The sequence below is a fragment of the Ananas comosus genome, linkage group 9 (assembly GCF_001540865.1).
Source record: "Ananas comosus cultivar F153 linkage group 9, ASM154086v1, whole genome shotgun sequence".
Classification (NCBI taxonomy): Eukaryota; Viridiplantae; Streptophyta; class Magnoliopsida; order Poales; family Bromeliaceae; genus Ananas; species Ananas comosus.
In genome coordinates, this window is record NC_033629.1 from 5238874 (window position 1) to 5263809 (window position 24936).

The following is a 24936-nucleotide window of genomic DNA, read 5'->3' on the forward strand; positions in this document are numbered from 1 at the left end:
TATCACGACTTTACAAATTGAGAGCATCCGGAAAGTGTCGTTGTGGGAGTAGTTCTATAATTATCAGCTCCCTTATGTGTTGAGTTAGAGGTAGTTCGATTATTTTCGACACATTATGCCTGCCAAATGAAGAGTAGTTCAATTATTCTCGATTCCCCCTGAGGCTTTAGGGAGGAAGTTAAGACCGGATCTTAGCGTCGATCAAGGTAATTGTGTAATATATTGGTAGTTTCTTCTTGATAACATGATGCATGGATACTAAACAAGTTGAACAAAGCATTGGCACTTCATAACTTTGTAAAGGCATAGTATAGGCATCCTTGTACTATTGTTAATAATAACCTCATATCTTGCTTGTTATATTTCCTATAACACCTCTTTTGAACCGAATGAATGTAGATAAAAACTTACTATTATTATTAATAGTAAGGCAAAGTATAGGCATCCTTGTATATCTCTTACTATTAGTAATAATAGCTTCATATCTTGCTTGTTATTTTCTATAACACCTCTTTTGAACTGAGTGAATGTAGATTGTTACTTTTGGCGATTGCACCAACTAGAAACTTGTTTTAAGTTCTCACCCTATTATTGTTGTTATTTTGCAAATCTATTGCCAGTGAGGCACGCAATCGCAATAAGGATGCTGTTGAGTTAGATAGACGCCACCTGCGTCGGTCTACTGTGGATAGGGCTGTCAAATGAGTGAGCCGGCTAGTGTTCGACTCGCGTTCGGCTCGATATTCGGCTCGCTCGAACTCGACTCGAAATTAGATGAGTCGAGCTTGAGCCAAAAAAAAAAAAAGCTCAAAATTTATTTCAAGCCAAGCTTGAGTATTACTCGGCTCACTCGAATTAGGCTTGAAAAGCTCGAATTAATATATATATAGTCCGGCTACTATACTATCGATAGTATCAAGCGCTTGGTGCTATCGAGTTTTCTGCCGTTAGTTCTACTTCTTTGACTATTTTCACTCGTTAGATCACATTATTCAACTAACCACTTACTCAACTCTCGAGGACCACTACATTCTAAGAGCCAAAAATCTAATAGCAAGTGCTTAGTACTATTAATAGTATAGTAGCCTAATTATATTTAGAGAAATGATTCGGTATTTTTTTTGAAAAAAATTAAAAAAGATCTTAACCGTTGATTAATAGAGGGTAAAAATGTAACTTTAATACTTAGCAGGTAAAAGAATTATTTTATTCAAAGTTAGTTTGGTAATTAAATAATACAATATTTAAAGAAACTTTTAGGGAAAACTTCAAAAACCCCCCCTGTGGTTTCACACTTTTTCATTTTAGTACCCTGTGGTTTGAAGTGTATCAAGTTAGTACCCTGTCGTTTCTCACTTTATCACTTTAGTACCCTGTGGTTTAAAATGTATCAAGCTAGTACCCTGCGGTTTTGCACTTTATCACTTTAGTACCCTGTGGTTTCACACTTTATCACTTTAGTACCTTGTGATTTAAAAAACTATAGGGTACTAACTTGATACAAAATTAAAACCACAGGGTACTAAAGTGATAAAGTGCAAAACCACAGGGTACTAACTTGATACACTTTAAACCACAGGGTACTTAAGTGATAAAGTGAGAAACCACGGGGTACTAACTTGATACATTTTAAACCACAGGGTATTAAAGTGAAAAAAATTGAAACCACAAGGGGGGTTTTTGAAGTTTTCCCAAACTTTTAATTGAGGTCCTAAATTTTTGCATTAATTAGCACTAATTTAGGAAATTAATTGATTAACCAAATTTATGCAATTATTAGGCATTAATTTAGGAATCTACTTTAAATGTTTTAGTGCTTCTCAAATTATGCATTAATTTAAATTATTAAAATTTTAGAAATAGTTTTATTTCTAAATACGATTTAAAAATTAAATACTTAAAATTTAAAAGTGAAATTTAAATTAGAGGAATTTCATATTATTATTTAAAAACTAAATTTCTACCAAGATTTAAAATACAGTTTATTCGCACCAGTTTAAAACGTAATGCNAATAATAACCTCATATCTTGCTTGTTATATTTCCTATAACACCTCTTTTGAACCGAATGAATGTAGATAAAAACTTACTATTATTATTAATAGTAAGGCAAAGTATAGGCATCCTTGTATATCTCTTACTATTAGTAATAATAGCTTCATATCTTGCTTGTTATTTTCTATAACACCTCTTTTGAACCGAGTGAATGTAGATTGTTACTTTTGGTGATTGCACCAACTAGAAACTTGTTTTAAGTTCTCACCTTATTATTGTTGTTATTTTGCAAATCTATTGCCAGTGAGGCACGCAATCGCAATAAGGATGCTGTTGAGTTAGATAGACGCCACCTGCGTCGGTCTACTGTGGATAGGGCTGTCAAATGAGTGAGCCGGCTAGTGTTCGACTCGCGTTCGGCTTGATATTCGGCTCGCTCGAACTCGGCTCGAATTAATTTCAAGCCAAGCTTGAGCCTAAGATTAGTCGAGCTCCAAAAAAAAAAAAAGCTCAAAATTTATTTCAAGCCAAGCTTGAGTATTACTCGGCTCACTCGAATTAGGCTTGAAAAGCTCGAATTAATATATATATAGTCCGGCTACTATACTATCGATAGTATCAAGCGCTTGGTGCTATCGAGTTTTCTGCCGTTAGTTCTACTTNTAAATTTTCAGCTGTTGGATGAAGAGATGTGAGGTTAGGATGATAGAGTTCTCTGGTTAGAATGATAGTGGTCCCTTAGGGTTGAGTGAGTAGTTGGTTGAATAGTATAATTTAACGAGTGAAAATAATCAAAGGGATAGATCTAACCGTCGAAACTTATGAGTACAAAGGGGTCCATACTCATAAAAGTATAGTAGCCGAACTCTCTCTCTCTATATATACATATATATATTAGGAAAAACTTCAAATACCACCCATGTGGTTTTACATTTTTTTTATTTAAGTACCCTATGGTTTAAAGTGTATCAAGTTAGTACCCCATGGTTTTATTTTTCACTTTTTATTATCCCCTCCACTAATTTTTTCATTAAATCAGTAATAAAGTTAAAACTAAAAGGTGCTAAAGTGAATATTCGATAAACTTAAGTGGAGTATCTGAAGTTTTTTATATATAATTTAACGGAATGTTAACAGATGAGCTGACGAAAAGAGAAAAATAAAACCATAGAGTATTAAATTGGTACACTTTAAACCACACAGTACTAAAGTGAGAAAAAGAGAAACCACAGGGATAGTATTTGAAGTTTACCCTATATATTAAGTATTTTAGTTATATGTATATATACAGAGTTTAGGTTATTGGGCCAATAACCCACAAAACCAAACCAGCATTTAGTTTTCACTTGTTCGCAGAATGGTTTCCTCTAATTTTTTAAAATTTTATAATATCGTATTCCATGCATTTATTTTGTATGTTGAACTATTAGACATATTTTGTATCAAATTTTAGATAATATTTTATAAATTAAACTATAGATTGCACAATATTAAAAATTCCAAGCAGCTCATTTAGGGCTCGAGCTCGCTCGACTCGAAGTTAGACTCGCTCGAGCTCGACTCGAATTAATTTCAATTCGAGCTTGAGCTTAAATTTAAGCTCGAAATTAATTTCAAGCCAAGCTTGAGCTGAGGCAAGCTCGCTCAAGCTCCACTCATTTCCCCCCATAAGTGCGGAGAACTATTTTGGAACAAAGAAACATGTACTTGTTTATACTATGAGAGATGACAAATATTAATTCACCTCGGTCTTGAAATTGTTCAAAAAAAAAGAGGATAAAGTTGAAAACTTGAAAAAGTCAATAATAAACAAGCTTTCACTCTGATACTTTATTATACATAATCTTGCATGTGATGTATAGATTATGGTATGCTACTGCTATAGGCAGGAAAAACACTGTCTGTTCGTGTAATATACTGAATCTCCGGGTTACGAAGCTAACTTTAATTGAATTGATCAAAGTGAGGCATGAGTGTATGTTGTGGCATCCCCAAGTCAATTTGGAGGCGTGGGGATGGTTAATGGTGTGTTTCAGAGGTGTTTAGATGTGTTCGGCGTGAATTGGGCGCGAGAATTGACCCCGGAACTTGGTTGCTGCCAAATTGCAGGATTTGTACTGAGTACCGGTACCAACTTAGGGGAGTACCGGTACCCAGCCCCGAAAACTGACTGCATTGTAATATGAATTACAACTTTTGTGGGGGGCTTAATTGCAATTGTTTAATCTTATCTATAACCCCAGGTCCTCCGCCAGCTGCATACGTGCAGGAACTCCCTCTCCCACCTTCCTTCTTATCTCTTTCACCTTCTCTCTCTAGAACCTATTGTGAGGGGATTTGAAAGAGAGGGTTTGTAAAGTTGGGGTTTTGGTTGTGAGGAAGTTCAAGAACAAGGCTACTCTGGTGGAGAGGATACCTGAGGTAGGTCTCTCATGTTTCTTTAGTAAGGTTTGTTCTAATTACCCTAAGAAGAGATTTCTTGGTTGTTAGAGTTTATTTTGTCATGGAAACCTAGAAAGAGCTATGTATTGTGTATTATATGTGAGTTCTTGGGTTAGATGTGAAAGTTGTAGGAGTAAAGATACAACATGAGTTTGATCTCTTGTAATCCTAAATGAAGGAAAGTTCGACGCGTTGGGAAGCACGAATCGGCGTTCCAACTAGCCTATGGCAAGCTAGTGAGGAAAAACCTCATTTTGGCTTCATTTGTCGCGAGCGAGGAGTGTGATCATTCATAAATCGCGAGAGATGGTTTTCTCGCAGTCCGGCATCCCTTAGAGGTGGGTGGTGCTTTCCGAAGTCATCAAATGACCTATTATGTTTATGTCACTTTTCTTGTGCATACATGTATATGTTTAGTTGATATTCATGCATTATAGAGTTGAGGTTAGCTTGTGGCTAAATGTGAACAAGTTGGTATACTTCCAATGTAGAAAACATGTGGAACGATAAGGACCATGAGTATAAAACCCTATAGATGTATGAACTTGTATTGGACCATGACAATAGAAAACAAGGTGACATGATGACTAGTGTGAATAAATAGCATCGAGGATTGTGAATGCTAAACAAGGAAAATGAACTTGTAATTTTCGTGGCATTATAACTAGATGAACTGATTAGCATCTAGAATTGGAAATGTTAAATATAGCATAAAGAGCTAGTTAAAGTGTAGTATTGTATCCTCTAAGTGAGGATTGGATCGTACCCACAAGTAGTCTAATGCTCGAGGTAGATCGCTCCACCTTGGGCGATGAGCTCCGGAGTTGTCATCAACTGGGTTGGTAGTGGAATTCTCCCTAGTAGAAGGTCCCGTCGGGTTGTAACGAAATCCTCCCCGACAAAAGGGATTTGGTTGGTGAGTTGATGTTAACCAAATGGTTAACCAAGTTAATTGGGTAATGGTAATATGATAGCATGCATGCATAAACTTCATGAGTTATATATTGTTCTTTCCAGCTTTATACAGACATTGTAGTAGATATAGTTGGTTACTATTTGTTATCTTTTCTTGCCTACATATGCCTGAGTAAACCTAGTGGATGAGTCGCCGAGGTCGGTAGCCGAATCCACTGAAAACTTTCAGTAGTTCTCACCCCACTAACCATACAGGTTCTAGCGCGTGCGGGGTGGTAGAGGATCGTGACCTGGACAGCGCTTAATAGATAGCGAACATCCATTGAGTATAGTTGTACCTTATACATTTAATCTATTTATAGTTAATGAAAGAAAAATGTAAAATTATTCGTTTGAGAGATGGCAAATGTATATGTTGAGAATGTATGTATGTAATAACAATGCAAGCTTTGTATTTGATTTAAAATAATCAAGATACAATGTATGAATGTTTTAATTAGTTTGCTTTCACTTGCTCGTGTTGCTTGCCCTCGTGCAAGCCATATATATTGAAATTTTTTCTGGGCATTTTCTTATACATGTTTGATTGTTGTGGAGCCTTAGGCGAAAAGAGAAGGTTCTGTTCGTTCGGCGTCTGTGTACCGGTCCGAACCGACCAAATTGGCGGTCACGGAGCGTGATAGTTCGGCAGGCCTATCTCTCACCTCCGAGCGGCTCTTTGAAGTGATCCCAAGGCGTTACAACAACGACAAAAATTTTATTGACAATTAATTTTAAAGAGATATTCATGATATTTTATAATTTTGAAAACTATATTTGAGATCGCCAAAAAATGTATGGAAGACTCCCAAGTCCCTACCCACTATTCTTTATTTTGAAATTGCTCTCTCAACTTTTATTCTTTTATTAGTTTGGTAAAGAAATAACTGTAGAATAATTTATTTTATTCTCGTTATTCTGCCAAATAAAAATATCTTTTAGAATATTTTATTCCCATCAAAGCCGGTTATTCTATTTTTTTTTTGGATAATGTTAATAATTCTTTCCATCTGGAATACAGTTTATTTGGAAAATTCTAGTGAACAGTAGGGTTAATGTGGGCCGTGCCGGTCCGGACGGCTCACATTAGCTGGGCGGAATAAGATATGAGCGGCTGCGCCAACCCGTTTCTTGGTTTCAAATTGCAGGCGGGCCTATGGGCGAGCGTATTTAGCCTTAAGCCCGGCAGACCTTTACGGCCGGAAGATGGCGTGGTCGACAGGCTGTGCTCTGGGCCGCTCTTAAATATTTTTTTTTTTTTGAAAAAATATATAAAATCAATTTAAACATTTATTTAATTGATATTTGATTAAATTTAAAGTTTATAAAAATAATTATAATATAAATATTTTAAATTAATAATATATTTGTATTAGTTTATGTTGAAGAAAAATTAAGATGTTTTTGGTCATGGACAAACTAACTATTGCGTCATTGGACCAACCCAGTACTCCCAGATCTGCCTTAGGGTTCTTCTCCCAGATGAAGCTAAACCGCACAAGACGTGGGGATGCCGGGCCTCTGGCTGGCCGGCTGGCACGGCCAAGCGGGCACTCTTTCGCCTCGGCTTCGAACCCAGGCATATTGTCGGTCCTATTGTGTCGCGGCCATCACTTAGGTTTTTTCCGCAGCACGGCCGAAGTCCGGACCGTCGGACCGGAGGGTGCTATGCGCCTCGTGCTATTAACCTCGGCGTGCGGCTGTGCCGGGCCGGACAGACGTTTTCACATGGACTTTTTTATAAAAAACTCTAAATTTAAATTGCGAATACCCACAAATTGTTATTTGTAAATAACTCTCTTTCGCCACGTCGGCGCCACGTCAGATTTCTTTTAAAGGCAGGTGGAATCGTTATCCGTATTCTCTTTTTAAAGCGGTGAATCGTTCGCAGGTTCTTATTTTTTTGAAAGGTGCGTGATCATTTACCGCTTTTCCATAGTTATTTCTATTTATTTATCTATATTCATATTATCACCTACAAACCAATAAAATTTAACAATTAATTGAATCTTAAAAAACCTTTAATATATATAATGTTTAATACTCTGATTTATTTTTGGCATAGAATCTTATAATAAGTATTATACAGATTTAAGGTGTGGCTCTTTATTGGAATTTATTATGATAATTATTAGATTTAAAGTTGTTAAATTATATGGATTTGATATAAAAGAAATAGAAATAAGTGTTGTGAAGGCGTTAACTATTACCGTTTCCATTAAAAAGTATTAATGGTGGAAAAGCGGTGAACGAACTTTACGTTTAAAGAAGATGGGGAGACGGTGACGATTACCGCTTGAAAAAGAATATGAGTAAGCGGGAAACATGGGGTCCCGCTTTTAAAAATAAGGAAAACGATCGTAACGATCAGTTTGCTTTGTAGAACTCTGACGTTGGCGCTAGTTGGCGCGAAGAATGGTTAGTTTACAAATAAATTTTTAATATTTAGTTTTGCATTAACAATTTGTTTATTATGAGGAGTGGTATTTTATATAAAGGCTCCTTTACATGCCTATAAATCTGGCAGGCTTTGAAATTGATTATTACTTTTTTTCTCCTAATGCCTCTGAACTTGACGAGTACCGTCCACTGCGTCCTGTGCTTCCGTCTATGCGTGGAATTGCAGGAAGTTAATTATTAGTTTATAGCTTAATTATTAGGTATTAAGTATTTCCGATGTCAATTTACAATATTATTAATATATATTGGACTAAATTTGAATACAATTTATTATAATTACATATTTAATATATATAATAAAATATATTATAATATATATATATATATTATATATATTTATATATATATATATATATAATTTAATATATAAATATTTATAAGCTGTAATAGTATTCATAGTATTTGAATATAATATTTAGTACTGGTTATTCTTGACAAAGTTATATTCATTTTTTCATGTAATAATTATGAAATCAACCTATACAAACAAAAAATTGACTAGTATCATTAAGAAAATTGACGATTTTATGAAATATTTTAATTATTTTGCAAGTCAAATATGTTATCATATATTTGTTTATTTCAAAAAGTAAGTACAAGTTTTGCCAACAAAAAATTACTTTGTATTTTCTCTATTAATATTAATGTTTATATTTAAAAGGGTAAAAAAGTGTTACCCCGGGGCGTTTGGTTCGGGTGATGTAATATTACCAGTATTCGATATTATTAGTTATCTTGGATTCGGCGTGGATATCTATGTGATTAGAGGTTTGGTTTATACAGTAATGTAATACTTAGTTACAGTGTTTATTGAGATAACTATGTTTGGATATCAGTGTTTATAAAATTTGGTAATCTGAATAAAAGTATAGTTTTTTCTAATTGCACTTGGTCTTTGATTATTTTTTTTGTGAGAAATGACGAAGGATGGAAGGAGATCGATTTATATATTACTTTGAGGGGCCCGGAGGACGACGATTAGGAGATTTGATAGTGTGTCGTGGCGAGTGTTGAGAGGAGATGAAACTAATGAGAGAGGAGATGAGAGAGAGAGAGCGAGAGAAAGCGGCATGCGAGAGAGAGGGCCGGGGGAAGGCGAGAGAGAGATGAAAATAATACCGTTAATTAGATTTGGGGTTGTTGGAGGGTAAAATTGTCATTTTACATAATATGTAGTATTAACGGGTTTCAGTAATGTAAGATACACGACCCCCCTCCCGTTAATATTTTCGATGTAATCCTGCTCGATTTGTAATCCTACATTAACGATTAGATTACATAGCGGATTAACCAAACATAGTTATCCTGGCAGGATTGCCTGTAATCCTGCCAGGATAACTCGAACCAAACGCACCCTGAAGTCATTATGGTTTACATCTCTTCACTATTAATTTTTCTTATCTCAAATTTCTACATTGACGAAATAATTGGAAATCTTTATTTCCTTTAATTGTCCGCGACTGTACGAGATTTACGACTCCATTTTTAGTGTAAAAATTATACATTTTCATTTTCTAAGGAGAAAAATTTTTAGAAAAAAAATATCTTTTCACGGAAAACTTTTTTTTTTAGCTTTTCTGCATGTTCAGTTTCAAGAAAAACTATTTTTTTTGGAAATTTTTTTTTTCAAATTTTCATAGAAAACTATTATTTTTTCTATTTTGTTTTCAAAAAATAAAAAACACTAGTTTTTTATATAATCTAGATTTTTTTTTTCCAAAAATACTAGTTTTTGCAAGAATCAAACAGGCAAGAAACTAAAAAAGAGTTTTCCACAAAAAAACTTTTTTTCCAAATATTTTTTTCACATTTTTCCTAGAAATGTGAAATGCGAGACTTACGAACTGTTAAAAGTAATTGGGACAACTTTTAAGGGTTGTTTGATTCCTCTCAAAATTCTAAAAAATTATTTTTCTTTGAGAAAAAATGTTTTCATGAAAAACGTCCTTTCTTAGCTTTTTATTTTTCAAATAATATTTTTAAAATTATAAAACACTTCTCCATGAAATTTGAGAATAAAAAAGAAAACCGACTTTTCTTGCAAAATAAATGGACGAAAAATATTTTTTTAGTTAAAAAAATATTTTAAAATATTTTTTTTTGGAAAACCAAACAACCCATTAGGGCATGGTGGCAAGAGTGGAAGGGTTAAATGCATATAGGTAACTGCAAATATAGTGAATTACAAATATATCCCTATAAAATTTAATTTTTATATATTGTCCATACAAAAGTTCTAATATTTTTAAAGGTTAATTTCATACAGGTCTCTACAAACATGATGAATAGCAGATATATCCCTGCAAAGTTCAACTTTCATAAATTATCTCTACAAAAGCCATAATGTATTCAGATATATCCTTCTGGTTTGGATCTGTTAAAGAGCTGTTAATTTTTTAACAGTAGAATTGTGAAATGACTATTTTGCCCTTGCCCTCTTCATCTTCCTCTTCCTCTTCATGCTGTGGGAGCGGATGGCGGCGACGGCGGCGACGGCGACGGCGACCTTGCGGAGCTTGTCGGGGTTGCGACAAATGAGGATAAGGAAGAGGCGGAAGGCGAAGGCGCAGCCGATGCCGTCGGAGACGCCCGTGACGACGGCCCACGCGGGCACTATGACGGCGACGACGATCAGATCATCAACGATGACGACGAAGAAGAAGGAGGAAAATGAGGATACGAAGAAAAAAAGGAAGAAGAAGAAGCATGAGAGGAAGAGGAAGAGGAAGAGAAGCATAGGAAGAAGAAGAGGAAGGGGAAGAGGAAGAAGAGTAAAAATGCCAATTTACCTTATTAACTTACCACTGTTAAGTATTTTAACTAAGGTTAACTAGATTTCTCTAACGAGTATTAACGGCAGGGACATATCTGAATACATTAGGACTTTTGCAGGAATAACTTATAAAAGTTGAACTTTACAGGGATATATCTGCTATTCATCATGTTTGCAGGGACCTGTATGAAATTAACCATATTTTTAAATAAGGATAATTGCCTATATACGCTTCATACGTTTGAAAATATTCGATTTACCCCTACTTTTTTTTTTTTCTTTCTAAAATACCCCTCATATGTTCCACCGTTATTCCCAAATATCCCCGTAATTATCCCCTGTTAAACTAACTCGGATTAAACATGGATTAAATGTATACCATAGTTAAAACCTAATTAAAATACCTATTTTGCCCGTACTTTATTAAACTATTCTCTTAAGTTATCATCTCTTTCTCTCCCAACTTAGCCTCATTACCCTCAAGCCCGGCGCCGCCGCCTCCGGCATCCAGTCGCCACCACCGCCAACCTCGGCGCCGGCTCCTCCACCTTCACCTCTGCGCCCAAGAAGCCTCGCCTCATTCGCACAAAAAAAAACGGCTCGCCCGAGGCTGTCTGCGTGCTATCCGCCCGGGGCCGTTCGCATGCCTGGAGCAAGAGGGCGCGGTGTTGTGCGCGGAGGGGTGAAATGGCGCAGTGTTGTGCGCGGAGGGCAGCAGCGGGTTTGCGCAGTCCACGAGGCTAGTTTGGCCTCATGGACCGAATGCGGTGGACCTCCCTCTCATTATATATATATATATATATATATATAATATTATACTATATTTATATATATTATATATATATAATATCTATTATATATATATTAGTATTAGTATAAATTTATTATAAAATATAATATCATATTATTTATATTTTAATAAGATATTCTTATATAATTTATTTAAAATTTGTAATATTTATTAATATTTAATATATACTCTTATATATTTAATTATGTTTATTATAATTTAAATTATTTAATCATAATAAATATAATAAATATATTAGTTATAATTATTATATACGCTAATTTTTTATCCCGAATTTAATTGGGAAAGCTATAATACCATAATCCAGTATCCGAATAATTGCGAATTTGTTCCTATCGTATTATTTCAAACGAATAAAAATTAAAACGAATTATATCGTATCCTCGATATTTTTTTGCCGAATCCGAATTAACTAACTAACTCCACACCAAAGGTTGTTATGCTCGATCATACTTATCGTATTTGCGTCGCCCGACTGCTTAATAATTAATGATATTTTGAAAGCAAATAAGAAAAGTATCTGTCTAGAAGGGTATATAATGAAAAGTTTTAGTTATGTATAAGGTATATTGAATTGGCAAAAGGATATTTTCAATAGATAATGCAACTGTAACATCTCCTAACTAATATTAACTCGCAGGTGTAATTAGATATAAGAATTGTCTAATAAGAAAGATTCTCAATATATTTCTATAAGAGCGTAAATAAGAAAACCGAAAGCTTTCAGTATAATAGCAATTGCCACTGTAACCCAAATCCTCACATCGGATGGAAGGTTTGTCATTGGTTATATACTTTAGACTAGGAAATACTGGCTAAGCCTTTTGCGTGGTTTGGACTCACGAGTTAATGTTGCCTATTGGCTCTTGGGTAGTTACATTTTGTAATCCCCCCCCCCCCCCGCTCCGCCCCTCCCTCAGAGCCGGTTCACACAGCTTGACATGTGTGAGTCTCGCTGAGCCAGTCTGATGACGGCAGCGAGACGAGTCACATAGCCTGGGATCTTGGCTTTGGTGGAGGACTGATCGAGGACGTCCAGGGCCTTAAAACGGGAAGTCTGTAACCCAATAGTCCATATCCGGAATGGAATGGGTTGTCATGGGTTATATATACTTACGACACTATAATCAATAACTGGCTTAAGCATTTGGGCGTGTTGGCTCAACAGTTTTGTTCTTATGGAACTGGGTCGTACCATCATGCCCTTTTTAATATATCCCTCTGATTTATTACCATTAGAAAATTATTTATATTTTAATAGCAAATAAGTAAAATGTCAATTTTGACATCATCAATATATCTCTCCAAAAGCCGCAATAGTTATAATTATGCAAAAATGCCCTCCCAAAAAATTTTCGGTGACCATTTTCTTCTTCATTTTTTTCTTTTTTAAAATCCAACACATTCCACTATTGTTACAACCTCTTTTCTCACTCCTTTTTTCATAAACTTTTTTTCTTGCGCAAAAAAAAAAAAGAAAATTGAATGGAAAAACAACACGTGTTTGATATGGGTAAAGCAACATGCGTCGTGAATGAATAAAGATGAAGAAATTCAAGTTATGGATTCAAAACTAACATAAAGGAGAGAGAGGACAAGAAAGAGGAAAAGAAAGAAAAAGAAGAGTTCTCATTGCTAGTGTTTTGATTAAGAGAAAAATGTATAATGTAAACTACGCTTCTTCTTTGTTGCTGAGTTAGCAGATCCTGAGAAGGCAGAAGTCGTGATCCTTGAGGCACTGGGAAAAAGCCCTATGTTACTACCTTCCTTTGTTTTCCACTCACGAAGCTAGGGAACTGGATTTGGGTTAAGTATTTAACCTATGATTAACTAAATTTTTCTAACAGATTCTAACGGTATGAACATATTTGAAAACATTATGACTTTTACAGAAATAACATATAAAAGTTGAACTTTGCAGAAATATATTTGTAATCCACTACATTTGCAAAAATTTATATGCAATTAACCTAATAACTAAACTGTCTCATGCAACAATAGTGACGGGTATGGGACGCAAATTGAAATGGAGCTCACCGGTGACAATAGGGTCTTGGAGCAGGCTGTTTTTTAAAATAAAATTTTAAAAAATTTATAAGCTGTCAAATGATTTTATGAAAATTTTATTTGGTCTAATAACTTTATTTCATCCAACTCAATATTAGGATAAAAGAATAATTATGAAACGGTAAATTATTTACCATCTTTAATAAAATTTAAAAGACGTTGAATCATTTATTGTCTTTTTCTTGAGATTATTTATTAATATTTTTAAATATATAACTCTTATATATTATTAATATATGTTTATTATAATTTAAATATATTTAATCTATATATATAAATTATAATAATAATATATATAGTATATATATTAATTATTATATAGCTGAATTTTTTATCCCGAATTTTTAATTGGTGAATGTATAATACCCGTATAAATCACGTATCCGAATAATTACCGAATTCGTTTTCTAGCTGTATTTTTCAACGAATTTAAAAATTAAAAGACGAATTATATCCGTACCGAATTTTTGCCGAATCCGAATTAACTAACTATACCTCCAGTCACCATGGTTGGTTTAGCTGCGATCGATCTCATCCGTTCATCTGCTCGCTCCCGACGTGCTTAATTAATTAATTGATATTTGAAGGGCAAATAAGAAAAGTATTTGCTCTATAGAGGGTATATAAGAAAAGTTAGTTATAGTATAAGGGTATATTGGAATTGGCAAAATGATAATTTTTCAAAGATAACGGCAACTGTTAACATCTCACTAACGGAATTTAACTCCAGGGGTATATTAGAAAGAACTTGGAACATAAGAAAGGTATTTTCAATATTTGCTTTCTAAGAGGGGTAAATAAGAAAACCGGAAACTTTTCAGGGGTATATAGGCAATTGCCCCTTTTCAATAGAGTCGTGCTACCCATACACCCCATTTAGAGTTGTAGATCCTACAACTCCTTGATCCAACGGCTGATATAAACTTAGTTTAAAAAAAAAAAAAACCAGTGTTAACCTCACTCCCACATTTTATCCCCTCACGTTTTCCCTCTTTTGCCCTAAATTTTGGCGCCAGCGTGCTAAAGAGAGAGAGAGGCGAGCGCTGTAGCGTGAGAGAGAGAGGCGAGCGAGCGAGGCAGCGAGCTAAAGAGAGAGAGGTGAGCGAGCGAGCGACCGAGAGAGAGAGGAGAGCTCGAGCGGGAGCGGGAGCAGGGCGCGAGAGAGAGTGNGGGATAGGCAAAAGATAAAAGTGGCTTGGTTCGGTCCCGGAATGGAGAAGCGTATACCGATAGGAGAGAACCCTCTCTCAACTTTTAGATACTTTATATCTATTTCCCTCACTGTCTATTCCATTCATTTCAGTAACTGCAGCAGGGTAGGATGATTGATCCGATGGGATAGGTGGTGCCGTCTTCTTTATCTAGTTTTGTTTGATGGAGTACGCGTACGTGCTATAGAATTGCTGGACTCCGGTATCAAGGTAGCGGCCGGTATTGGCCAAAGTACATAATAATCCGACATCTCCACTGCAGACAGAACTTGTTTTAGCAATGAGTCCTGCTTTGACTGACTGAGATTTCTTTACTGACTGCAACCTTTTTTTCTAATCAATTTACGGCAAAGTAGTGATCTCTCGCTATAGCTTGCATTTTGAACTACTCTTGCATCCAAAACGGACCGGAGCATATAAGGAGAGTCTCGTCCCTGTGTACAGGAGGATGGTCCTATAACTCCTCTGACCTCTCTCTTTGTGAAAACCCAATTTCGAGAGAATGTGACTGCTCTGAGCTATTGATCGCTTTTAGCCCGTTCGACGCGATTGAATTCCGAAGCTCTCTAGTCCGCCCCTTGTTGTCCCCTGAACGAAGGATCGGGATCTAGACCGTAGCCAATGCCTGAGTCAGTAGTTCATTGGATCATTAGAGATCGGCTTCCCTTCGCTCGTTGAAACAAGGAGAGGCCACCCGAACGAAGAAGTCGCAGAAGCCGGTGGACCGGCTGGAACAAGTAGAGGGGAACCCACCCTCAGAGGGGTTTACTTCTCGCCTGATAGGGGGAGGAGGAATTGTTGGAAGGCCATCGAAGAATCGGTTTCATCGAAGGGATAAGCAGATAAGAGAGGCGCAGATAGACAATTGAGGGATGGAAAGCACTGCTGAAGACAACTCTTTCCATCGCCCAAGGCGCGGGTACCAACAAGGGCACTCCCAACTCTTCTGGAGCGTGTCGCCTCGGCCAATTCCAATAACCTCCTTCGGAAAAAAGGTCACCTCCCCCAGGAATTATCAGCATTCACCCGCTCACCCGTCCAATCCGAAAGCAGTCCACCCCACCGGAAAGTGAACATTGAGTCGTGTTCGGTCTGACCTACCGGGACGGAGGGGGACTTGAACCCGCACACAGAGAAATGAATCTCTCATCCGTCCTCTGCAGCGGAGCATGTTTATACCATATGCTCTATCCCTTAGATGTATGAATTTCGAGCTGGGGTGGGCAAGTTGAAATATGGACTGAAGGAGATATGGTTAAGTCCATATTTCATAGGTATTTACTTAAAAATCAACTTGGGGCGGGGAATAAAGTGAGGTTGAAAGCTGTTGACAGACAGAACTCTTTTGCGTGCGTGAAATTGAGGTGGGGTGCTTTCCTATGCGGTGGTAGTTCGGTCCGCGTGGCGACCACTCCACCAATTCGATTCTATCTCCCGAATCTTCTCCAAAGCGGCTTGCCTTATCAATCGAGAATGTTCGAATGATAATGACATGACTGAACCAGTGCTTGAACCCCATACAAGGCGAGGGCTCTCGAGATTGAAGTAGTCGAGTTGGGGTTGTGGAGGACATGATAAATATGGGAGTTGGACATAAGATTTAGCAGTCCCGACCACATAAAGTTATACAGCCACCCAGTAGTAGTTTTGCCCCAACTCCTTGCTGTCTGTAGCTCATTCTGCTTCTCCGAACGGGGCGTGGGGAGAAAATCGGGGTTTGAGCCCGACTTGCCGGGCCCGGGAACAGCGATGGAACGAGAAATCCAATCGCCCATTCGCCCTAATTTTCAGAACTTCATTCCCTCCCCTCGGCTTGGATGGCAGTCGATAGATGGCTTTCCCCCTTGCCCCTATTCCACCTGCAGACACCCGGGACAATCATGCTTTGGTCTTTTGTGACGGGCTCTGTTTATCAGAACCTAATTTCATATCTTTTGATCGGCCGGATTCCCGATTCGCCTATTCGGTTCGATGTCCTTTCTCCCGCCGATTGAGCTCTGCCTGCCATCTCAGCTTCTAGACTTGGAATTGTTTCCTCAACCGGGTAAACGACTGCCTTTTACCCTTTGTACTCCGTTAAATGGATTCTGGTTCAACTGCTTGAAAGAATGAATTCTTGCTTGCTGGTAGTACTGCCTCTGATGCAGCTAACTATGACTCTATCCACGATGCTACAGTTTTCTATCCGACCTCTGCAGGCGATGGATCTCACTCATCGGAATCAGGATCTCGTTACCGAGGTATGGATATTCGAAATGAGAAAAAAATCATCGGCTGGATCAATGGCTTGGAACAGAAGGTATGCTGCAAGCTCTGTTGCCGGTTCGAATAAGGGTAGTGAACAAGAGCATCTGCTGGTTCAACTACTGCTTATGCCGGATCTGGCCCCTCTACCTTTTATCTGGTGATAGGCCTACCTTTTCGTCTACTCCTTTGCTACAGCCTTACCTACTTGATGAGCTTCTCAAATGTTTTAGCATCAAAGGCAAAAGATCATTGAACTTTCATTCGAGANATCAAATATTTACTTTAGTACCCTTTAGTTTTAACTTTGTCACTACTTTTTTTTCCTTCGTTAATATTTGGTTAAATTATATACAAAAAAAACTTCGGATACCTTATCTAGATTTATCGAATATTTACTTTAGTACCCTTTTTAATTTTAATTTTGCCACTGATTTAACGAAAAAAATTAGTGAAATGGAGAATAAAAAGAAAAAAAATGAAACCACATGGTACTAAAGTGAGAAAGTGCGAAACCACAGGGGCTAGCTCGATACACTTTAAACCACAGGGTACTAAGTGAGAGAGTGTGAAACTACGGGGGAGGTATTTGAAGTTTACCCAAAATTTTATAATTGGCTAAATAATACTGTTAAAAATTATTTAGCCGAATGACTTTCCTTTTCCCTAATTCAGTGCCATTGTGGCTAACTCTTCAAGAAGACAGTGAACGATTCACCGCCTTCTAAATTTTCTAATAAAATGGTGAATGGTTCATCGCCTTTAATAAGGCGATGAACTATTCACAACTTTTAAGCTTTTTCCACCTACTCCATCCTTTACTAACTAATGAACATAAGTGGAATGTGAGGTAGTGGAGATAGAAAGAAAGATAGTTAAATGATTCATGTTTTTATAAAGACGGTGAATCACTGTCTTTACTATTTTTTTCCCATCCTTCCTCACTCCACATTTCTTTTATAATAAATTTCAACAATAATAAATTTTGACAATAATCATATTTTCAACAGCACGAAACTTTTGAAACAAATTTCAACAAAGAAAATTTGGACAACGCTTTGCAGTACGCTAGACTGAAGACTAAGGAAACCTCGACGAGAAAAAAATCATTCTCCTGACAAAGCCACTATAGACTTTTCTTTCTACTTCGATTTAGACTTCATGTAGATGTCTTGTTACGTCTCCCCAACCTCATCTCTTCTCTGGCTAGAGTTAGCTAGTAGTATAGCTCCAATTAATTGGGTTGTCGCTGTCGCTAACATAGGGCCTTCTCACCTTTTGCCTTTCGGCCGGGTTTTGAATTGGATGCCTATATCGCTTTTTTTGTGTCATGTTGATGCTATTGCTATATTCAAATCAAATTAAAGAATAGAATCTAAACTAGACAAGTTGCTTAGTCCCGTGAAGTCACCTTCGGAGTTGAAAACCAAGAAGCTTTTTACCTTGACCTACTGGTCTTAGCCTTTCAAAGGGCATCTTACCGGAGGGAAAACACTCAATTAAGGTCGAGCTCCGCACTCAACTAATAGATTATTTTGCTACCGAATTCTAGTCCTTCTTGCTTGCGTCAAATCTCAAGCATAAATGAACTCGCACTGTATAAAAGCACATAGCCTAATAGCTCAAGAAGTTCCTTTTCTTAGGGCACGATGGAACTTCCCTTCCTTTACTTCTCCTTCTCCCCATTGAGATAGAATAGGAGTAAGATAGTGGCAGGACGTTGAAGGCTGACTTTCCTTTTCTGCCCTCGAGAATCAAGATGTATCAATATAAAATAAAAACTTGAAGAAAAAAGAGACTATTGGTGGAATAATATGAAAAAAAAATACTGTATTTGTATGTAAATGTTTAGTTTGTCAGCAAATCAAGGCGGAACACAAAAAACCAGCCGGCCTATTCCTTTAGCTATTCTTGAATGGAAATGGGAACACAAACCAATGGATTTTGTCTCAGGTTTGCCCAGAAGTTCTAATAATCATGATGCTATATGGGTGATTGTTGATAGGTTGACTAGGCTCTCGTGGCTGAATTCATCCTGAATCTGATCCATTTTTTGGTTTGTGGGGGGATTTCTTGGTATTCAAGATACCATAAATCCCTTTACTTGTAAAATGCCTAGGTTCCTCACGTTATTTCCACTAATCCAATTTTGAAAAAGTCCTACAAGACTTATATAAAGCAGTTTTTCGATAGTGCTTTGCGTCTTGGTCTAGTTAGCCACTGCAGAATGGAGACACTAAAAACAAAAAAGCACAAGAGACAAATTACACAAANTAGGATCTCCCATTCGTCAAAAAGGCCGTTCCTTCTTTTTAAAGACCAATCATGTATTTCTATATGAGATAATGGAAGAAATGGCGAGCTGTATCAATGATTCTCAATGGAGGATCGGGGCTTTTTTGACCAATTCTTGTTCAAGTCCGAAAAAAATCCGTTCGAGAAAGAAGAAGATCAATTTAGGGTTGAACCAAGAACCTGATTGTGTGGTTATTCTGGATGCAGATAGAAAGTCTTCGGTCATACTGGAAGCTGATCGATCACAAATACCTATTGCATCCTTAGTTGATTCTACGATCCCATTGGGATCCTTTAAAAGAATCACTTATCCCATTCCAGCGAATGATCCTATACAGTTCGTATATCTATTTCGTCATTCGATCACGAAAACAGTGATTCTTGAACGGGGAAGAATCGTTGCGATGAAGGAGAAGAAGGAACTCATCGATCGACCTTTTCCAAGAAGAATTGGTTTTAGTCGATCGGTCGAGTGGTCACCAGCTAGTGAGACCAGTTTATGGATTGAACAAGAATAGTACGACTTCGGGCTGGGCTGGATGGAACAAGTGCGAACAATCTTCGTACACAGCAGCCAACGTAACGTCCCGGGGCGGGGCGCTCTGACGATGCAGAGAGCAAACAAAGGCGAGTTTTAAATTTGCATTTGTAGTCTTGTTGCACGGTAGAAGAAATTCCATCGTCGCCTTATCTGAAGACGTAAGGCGAGGCCCTGTTTTTGCAATGGAAGAGGAGAAAGGGGAGTGTAGCGGGCGGGGAGAGGCGGGACAAGGAGAATCGATCGTTAATGGTGGTGAAGCAGAAGGAGGGCCTTCCTGGAGGTCACATTCCGGGTAAGCAGGGTCGCAGGGACAGACATAAAGCAGCATGTGAAGCTAAATTCCATAGGGGGGAAGTGGGGGAGGGGACGGACCCGCTCGGAAGGACGGACCGGTAACCTGCATCCGATGATAAGCCGGGAGGCAAGGGACGTGTTACGTAGTCCACGTCCGCTCCTCGGAATAAGGGATTCCCGGAGATATAGATAAGGATGAAAGACTGACTTCTATCAATGTCCGTCCCGTCGATTCCCATGATCCCTGATTCGGGTGGAGAAATCCACGTGCCGCAGGTAGTGCTTCGGAAGGGAAAGAAAAAAAGACAATTACGCATGCTATCGACTGAATCGAAGGTGCTTGTTCTCGGGGAGAGAGAGGGAGAGGGGGGAGCTAATAACCCCATTCAATGCTTAGCAATACATGACATTTCCACGCACGGGGGACATTGCCACGAGCGGAACATTGAATCTCGTATCTGGTACTCCTACGCTCCATTTCATGGCGGGGAAGGCCGCCATCGCATTCAGCAATCTTTCTTTGTACCATACCCCACGGACAACTCACTTGTATCTCCTCCCCAGCCAGTTATGGAGGGGTTAGTAGGAATGGAAGGGTAGAACACCCCATTCGAAACGGACGGACGGAATTTTCTACCCTTTCATCCGTCTGCCCTTTCTGAATCAACTACCTCGATCGGGAGGGACAAAAACCCTTCCTGACACTGCATCTTACCTCTCGTTCGCTATTGACCGACTGGCGGCATCCCACCGATGATGGGCATTATCTGATTCAATCGGAAGCAGTTATTCTACAATGCTGAGATCCCTGCTCCATAGGTGCGAGGTGGCGATAGAAGGCAGAGATGGAGAATCGGGCGAGTGCTTTTCATCTCTCGGGGAGGGCTGGCCGAATATTGATTCTGAAATGAAATTGATAAACAGCGAGAGGTGGGGATAGAACTATGGAGAGGGGAGCTTTTTCTCGACGATAGTGCACTAGGGAAACCATGGAGCGTCAATAGCGAATAGGTAGGTCCAATGAGTAGGTCGTTATGCATCAGGTTAGTAGGTCGACTTGACCACCGATCGTGGATGATGACTAGAAGGACCGGATTGACCTTTTTCAGATCCTTTCCTTTTGTTGTTGTTCCAGTGGTATAGAGTTCGGGAAGAATAGAAGGTCAAGGACGGGAAGGATAGGCCGTGGAGGTGATAGCAGTGACCNAAACACTCTCTTCTCTCCCTCTCTCTCTCTAGAAGGTAAAGGAGAAGAAGAAGAAAGAAAGAAAAGGAAGGAAAAGAAGGAAACGAAAGTGAAGAAGAAGACAAGGAGAAGAAGAAAACCTCTTCTCTCCTTCTCTAGCTTGGAAAATGAGCGAGTTTAGAGGTAAGCTTTGCCTCTTCTCATGCTAAATTCCAAACTAGGGTTTGGATTAACCTAGGAATGGTTTTAATGGAGTATTTAGAGTCTTTGAAGCTTTCTTTTTGCTTCTTTTGAGATCAAAACCATGGTTTGGTATAGAGGTGAAGCTTGAAGGTGAGCTTCAACACCTCTCATGGTGAAACCCAAACTAGGGTTTTGATTGAATTAGTAATGGTTAGAATGGACTTTTTAGAGTACCATGAAGCTTCTTTTGCTTCTCAATGAGATCAAACCCTAGGTTTGATGATGCTATGGAGCTAGGGCACCCAAATTGGGGCTTTTGCTCATGGGGATTTCTAAGTGCAATTGACCCTCTAGAAACCTAATTGGGGGTATTTCCGACGCGTTGGTGCGCTCGGATTAATGTTACGAAAAGCCAATGTAAAGTTATAGACATATAAGCCTAATTTGGCTTCGTTATGCCGCAGGTAAAGAATGAAGAGTCTGAAAATTCCAAAAAAATCATCGGAGCACCTTTGAAAGCCTACGAGGTGGGTGGTGCTTCTCAAACTCATTGAACTTCTCTCTATGCCTAATGCGTCATTCATTTGAGCATATTTGTATATATTGTTGCATACATTTTAGGGTAAAGTGATGATGGAAATGTAATGATGCATGATTGTGAGTACAACTTGCATAATATGATGAGTGAGAACTATGTGATTGTCGAAAACCCTATGTGTATGCATGAGAGAAAAGTGAGCACCCAAAGTGAGCAAAAGAACAGAGTGACACAATGACATAGATCGAGTGGCATTTGATAAAGTTAAAGTGAAACGACACTAGAGATAGTGTGAGGTAAAGAACCAATGTAATGTAAAGAATGATGAAAATGACAATGTTTAAAGTTAAAGTAATGTGGGGAGTAAAGAACACGTAGTGCTAGAGGTAGCCAAAAGTAAAGAATGTAAAGAATATAATTGCTAGAGTTAGCAAAAGTAAAAGAAAAGTAAAGAACAACGATTGTTAGAGTGGCAACATAAAGTGACATAAAGAACACTAGAGCTAGTGTAAAGTCAAGATTGAACTTATAAATCCTTTGAGTTAAGGATACGATCATACTTGCTATGAGTTCCGTGCTCGAGGGCGGTCGCTCCCTCGCGGGCGATGCGCTCCGGAGTTATGCATCACGGGTTGGAGTAAACCCGAAGGACGGTCCTAGCGGGTGAGTTCCTGCGATGATGGACTTAATGTGAAGCAAGTTAATGTGGCGAAACCCCCGGGTTAGCCTTGAAATTAAAGAATAAAGAATAAAGAATAAAGAACAAAGACCAGAGAACAAAGAACAAAGAGTAACATGAAAAGAACAAAGAATTTGCATAATCTGCATTTATTTAATGTTGAGCATATTTATGCTTTATTGTTCAGGCATATTAGTATCATGTATAGATTGGTTACCATATGCAGCTTATTCTTTCTATTATGCCTGAGTTAGCCCTAGTGGGAAAGTTGGTGATGTTGAGGCCGAACCCACTGGGAACTTTGTTGTAGTTCTCACCCCACTATTTCCACAGAGTCGGGTACCGAGCGAGCCGGCGAGCGACCGAGGTAAAGATATCGCGCCTTAGTCAGAGGCCACCAAAGTTGGGTTACATTTTGTTAGTAGACACCCTTTTATCATCTTTTGTACTTGATGATTAGTGATGTAAAGAAAGAATGTAAAGCTCATTTTGAGGAAATGATGAAATTATGTAATGAAATGCAAAGAATCCTAAATGTAAGAGAAGGATGCAATGTATATGATCAAAACCGAATCATAGTACAAGTGAATGTTTAGTTTTTCTTTCTTTCAATAATGGCTATTGCTTACCCTCGTGTAAGCCGTTTGTGTATGTTTCCGCTAGTGCTTTTCTCTATTGATGAAAATGTACATGTGATGAGCCTTGGGCGGATAGGAGAAACTATGTCCGTTCGGCGTCTGTTTGACGTGCTCGGGTCGGGCCAAATTGGTATCGGTCCCGGGGCGTGACATCGGCACGATTTACGACGGATGTGGTTTGTTACAGGGGAAGTAGTTGGTATAGAACAACCATCGAAACTCTTCCCACGATAGCGGCGAAAGATCGGAAGCCCAATTCTGCTTAATTCGCTTCCACCATACCTTCGCAGTCCGCTCTAAGTAGTGTGTGGCGAGGTAGACCTTATCTTTCTCCAGTGTGTAAAAATCCTCGAATAAGGTCTCCATCGAGTCCACCCACGACTCAACTATCCACGGCTTAACCTTCTCCCCTTCGAAGATTGGTGGGTCAAACTTTCGGAACTTCATAAGAGCCGCAAGCACGCGTTCTTTCTCCGCTTCTTCGGCCGTCGCATCGAGCATCGTAGAACCCGACGTCGCCGGAGGAACACTCGCCGGTGGAGGACATGCCGCCACCGGAACCGCCGCAATACCCTCACCCTTGGCCGCCATAGGCGCACGAGCCGGGGGCGCGGGTTGATCACGGCCTTCAGTAGCCGTTGTAACTGTTGTCGCCAAATGCCGCTCCATAAGCCCTTGGAGCTGCTCAAACCAACTCTCCTGGCGCTGCACCACACCAGCCAGTGCAGTAATCTGCGCCCATAACTCTTGTATCTCGCTAGACCCGACTTGCTCGGGCACCTCAGGAGGTGGTGTCGGAACGGATCTACGCGTGTAGCGTTTTGGAGACATTTAGTTCCTGCAACGCAACAAACAGGTTAATCATTTTAACTCGACGACTTCGTCGAAATTCGTAGATAACTCGACTCAATTCCTCCATCGGCGAAAATACACCAGTGTATTGGCTCCAACTCTTAGCTTCATGTTGTCGGCCGCCAACACAAGCACTTCGAGTACGGAACTAACACCATTCGGGTTCATCTCTAGTCACACTAGAGGTCCATACCAGTTCCGACCCAATCGGATTCTTCCTCCACCGATATAGGTTTATGTCTCACTCACGCACCTATAACCTTAGAGTTTGCCATCCTAAGGTCTCCTAGGTCCGTCCTAGACTCTCTCCCTTTACTTGCTCTTAACTTGCTTTGATACCACGTATATCTGTCACGCCCCGAGACCTCTACTAATTTGGTCCGGTTCGGGCGCGTCGAACAGATGCCGAACGGACAGCACTTTTCCTGTCCGCCCAAGGCTAAACCATAAGATCATGTACAAGAATTTGCCCAGGAAAAGAAATTCAATACATACATGATCAACTAGAAGCACACAAGTGCCAAACAAGTAAGAGTAAGAACCACAAGTATATAACAAGTGAATAAAGAGAGATACATCTAACTATTACAACCATTTAACATTAATTCTTTTAATTACATTTCCATCTTCCAAAATGTAATACATAATCATGTCCAAAATACATAAGTGGCTCTCCAACATCTATCCAAAATATACATCATATGTCTCTAGTACACGAGGGTACTCTAATGCATATAGGAAAGCTACTAACTACCTCAGGGCACTATGGCCTTG

At 38.7% G+C, this 24936-nt stretch overlaps 1 protein-coding gene across 1 annotated transcript; it reads left to right on the plus strand.

Moving 5' to 3' along the window:
* Nucleotides 16684-21281, plus strand: LOC109715427 (ribosomal protein S2, mitochondrial-like). The gene is made up of 3 exons (XM_020240403.1): nt 16684-16756; nt 16860-16952; nt 19234-21281. The coding sequence occupies exons 1-3, from the start codon at nt 16684-16686 to the stop codon at nt 19767-19769; spliced, it is 702 nt and encodes a 233-aa protein (XP_020095992.1). The 3' UTR covers nt 19770-21281.

Coding starts and splice junctions, on each gene's coding strand:
- LOC109715427 (XM_020240403.1), top strand. CDS start 16,684: ATGTCCTTTCTCCCGCCGATTGAGCTCTGCCTGCCATCTCAGCTTCTA. Junction 16,757..16,859: donor GGAATTGTTTCCTCAACCGG/GTAAACGACTGC, acceptor CCTCTGATGCAG/CTAACTATGACTCTATCCAC.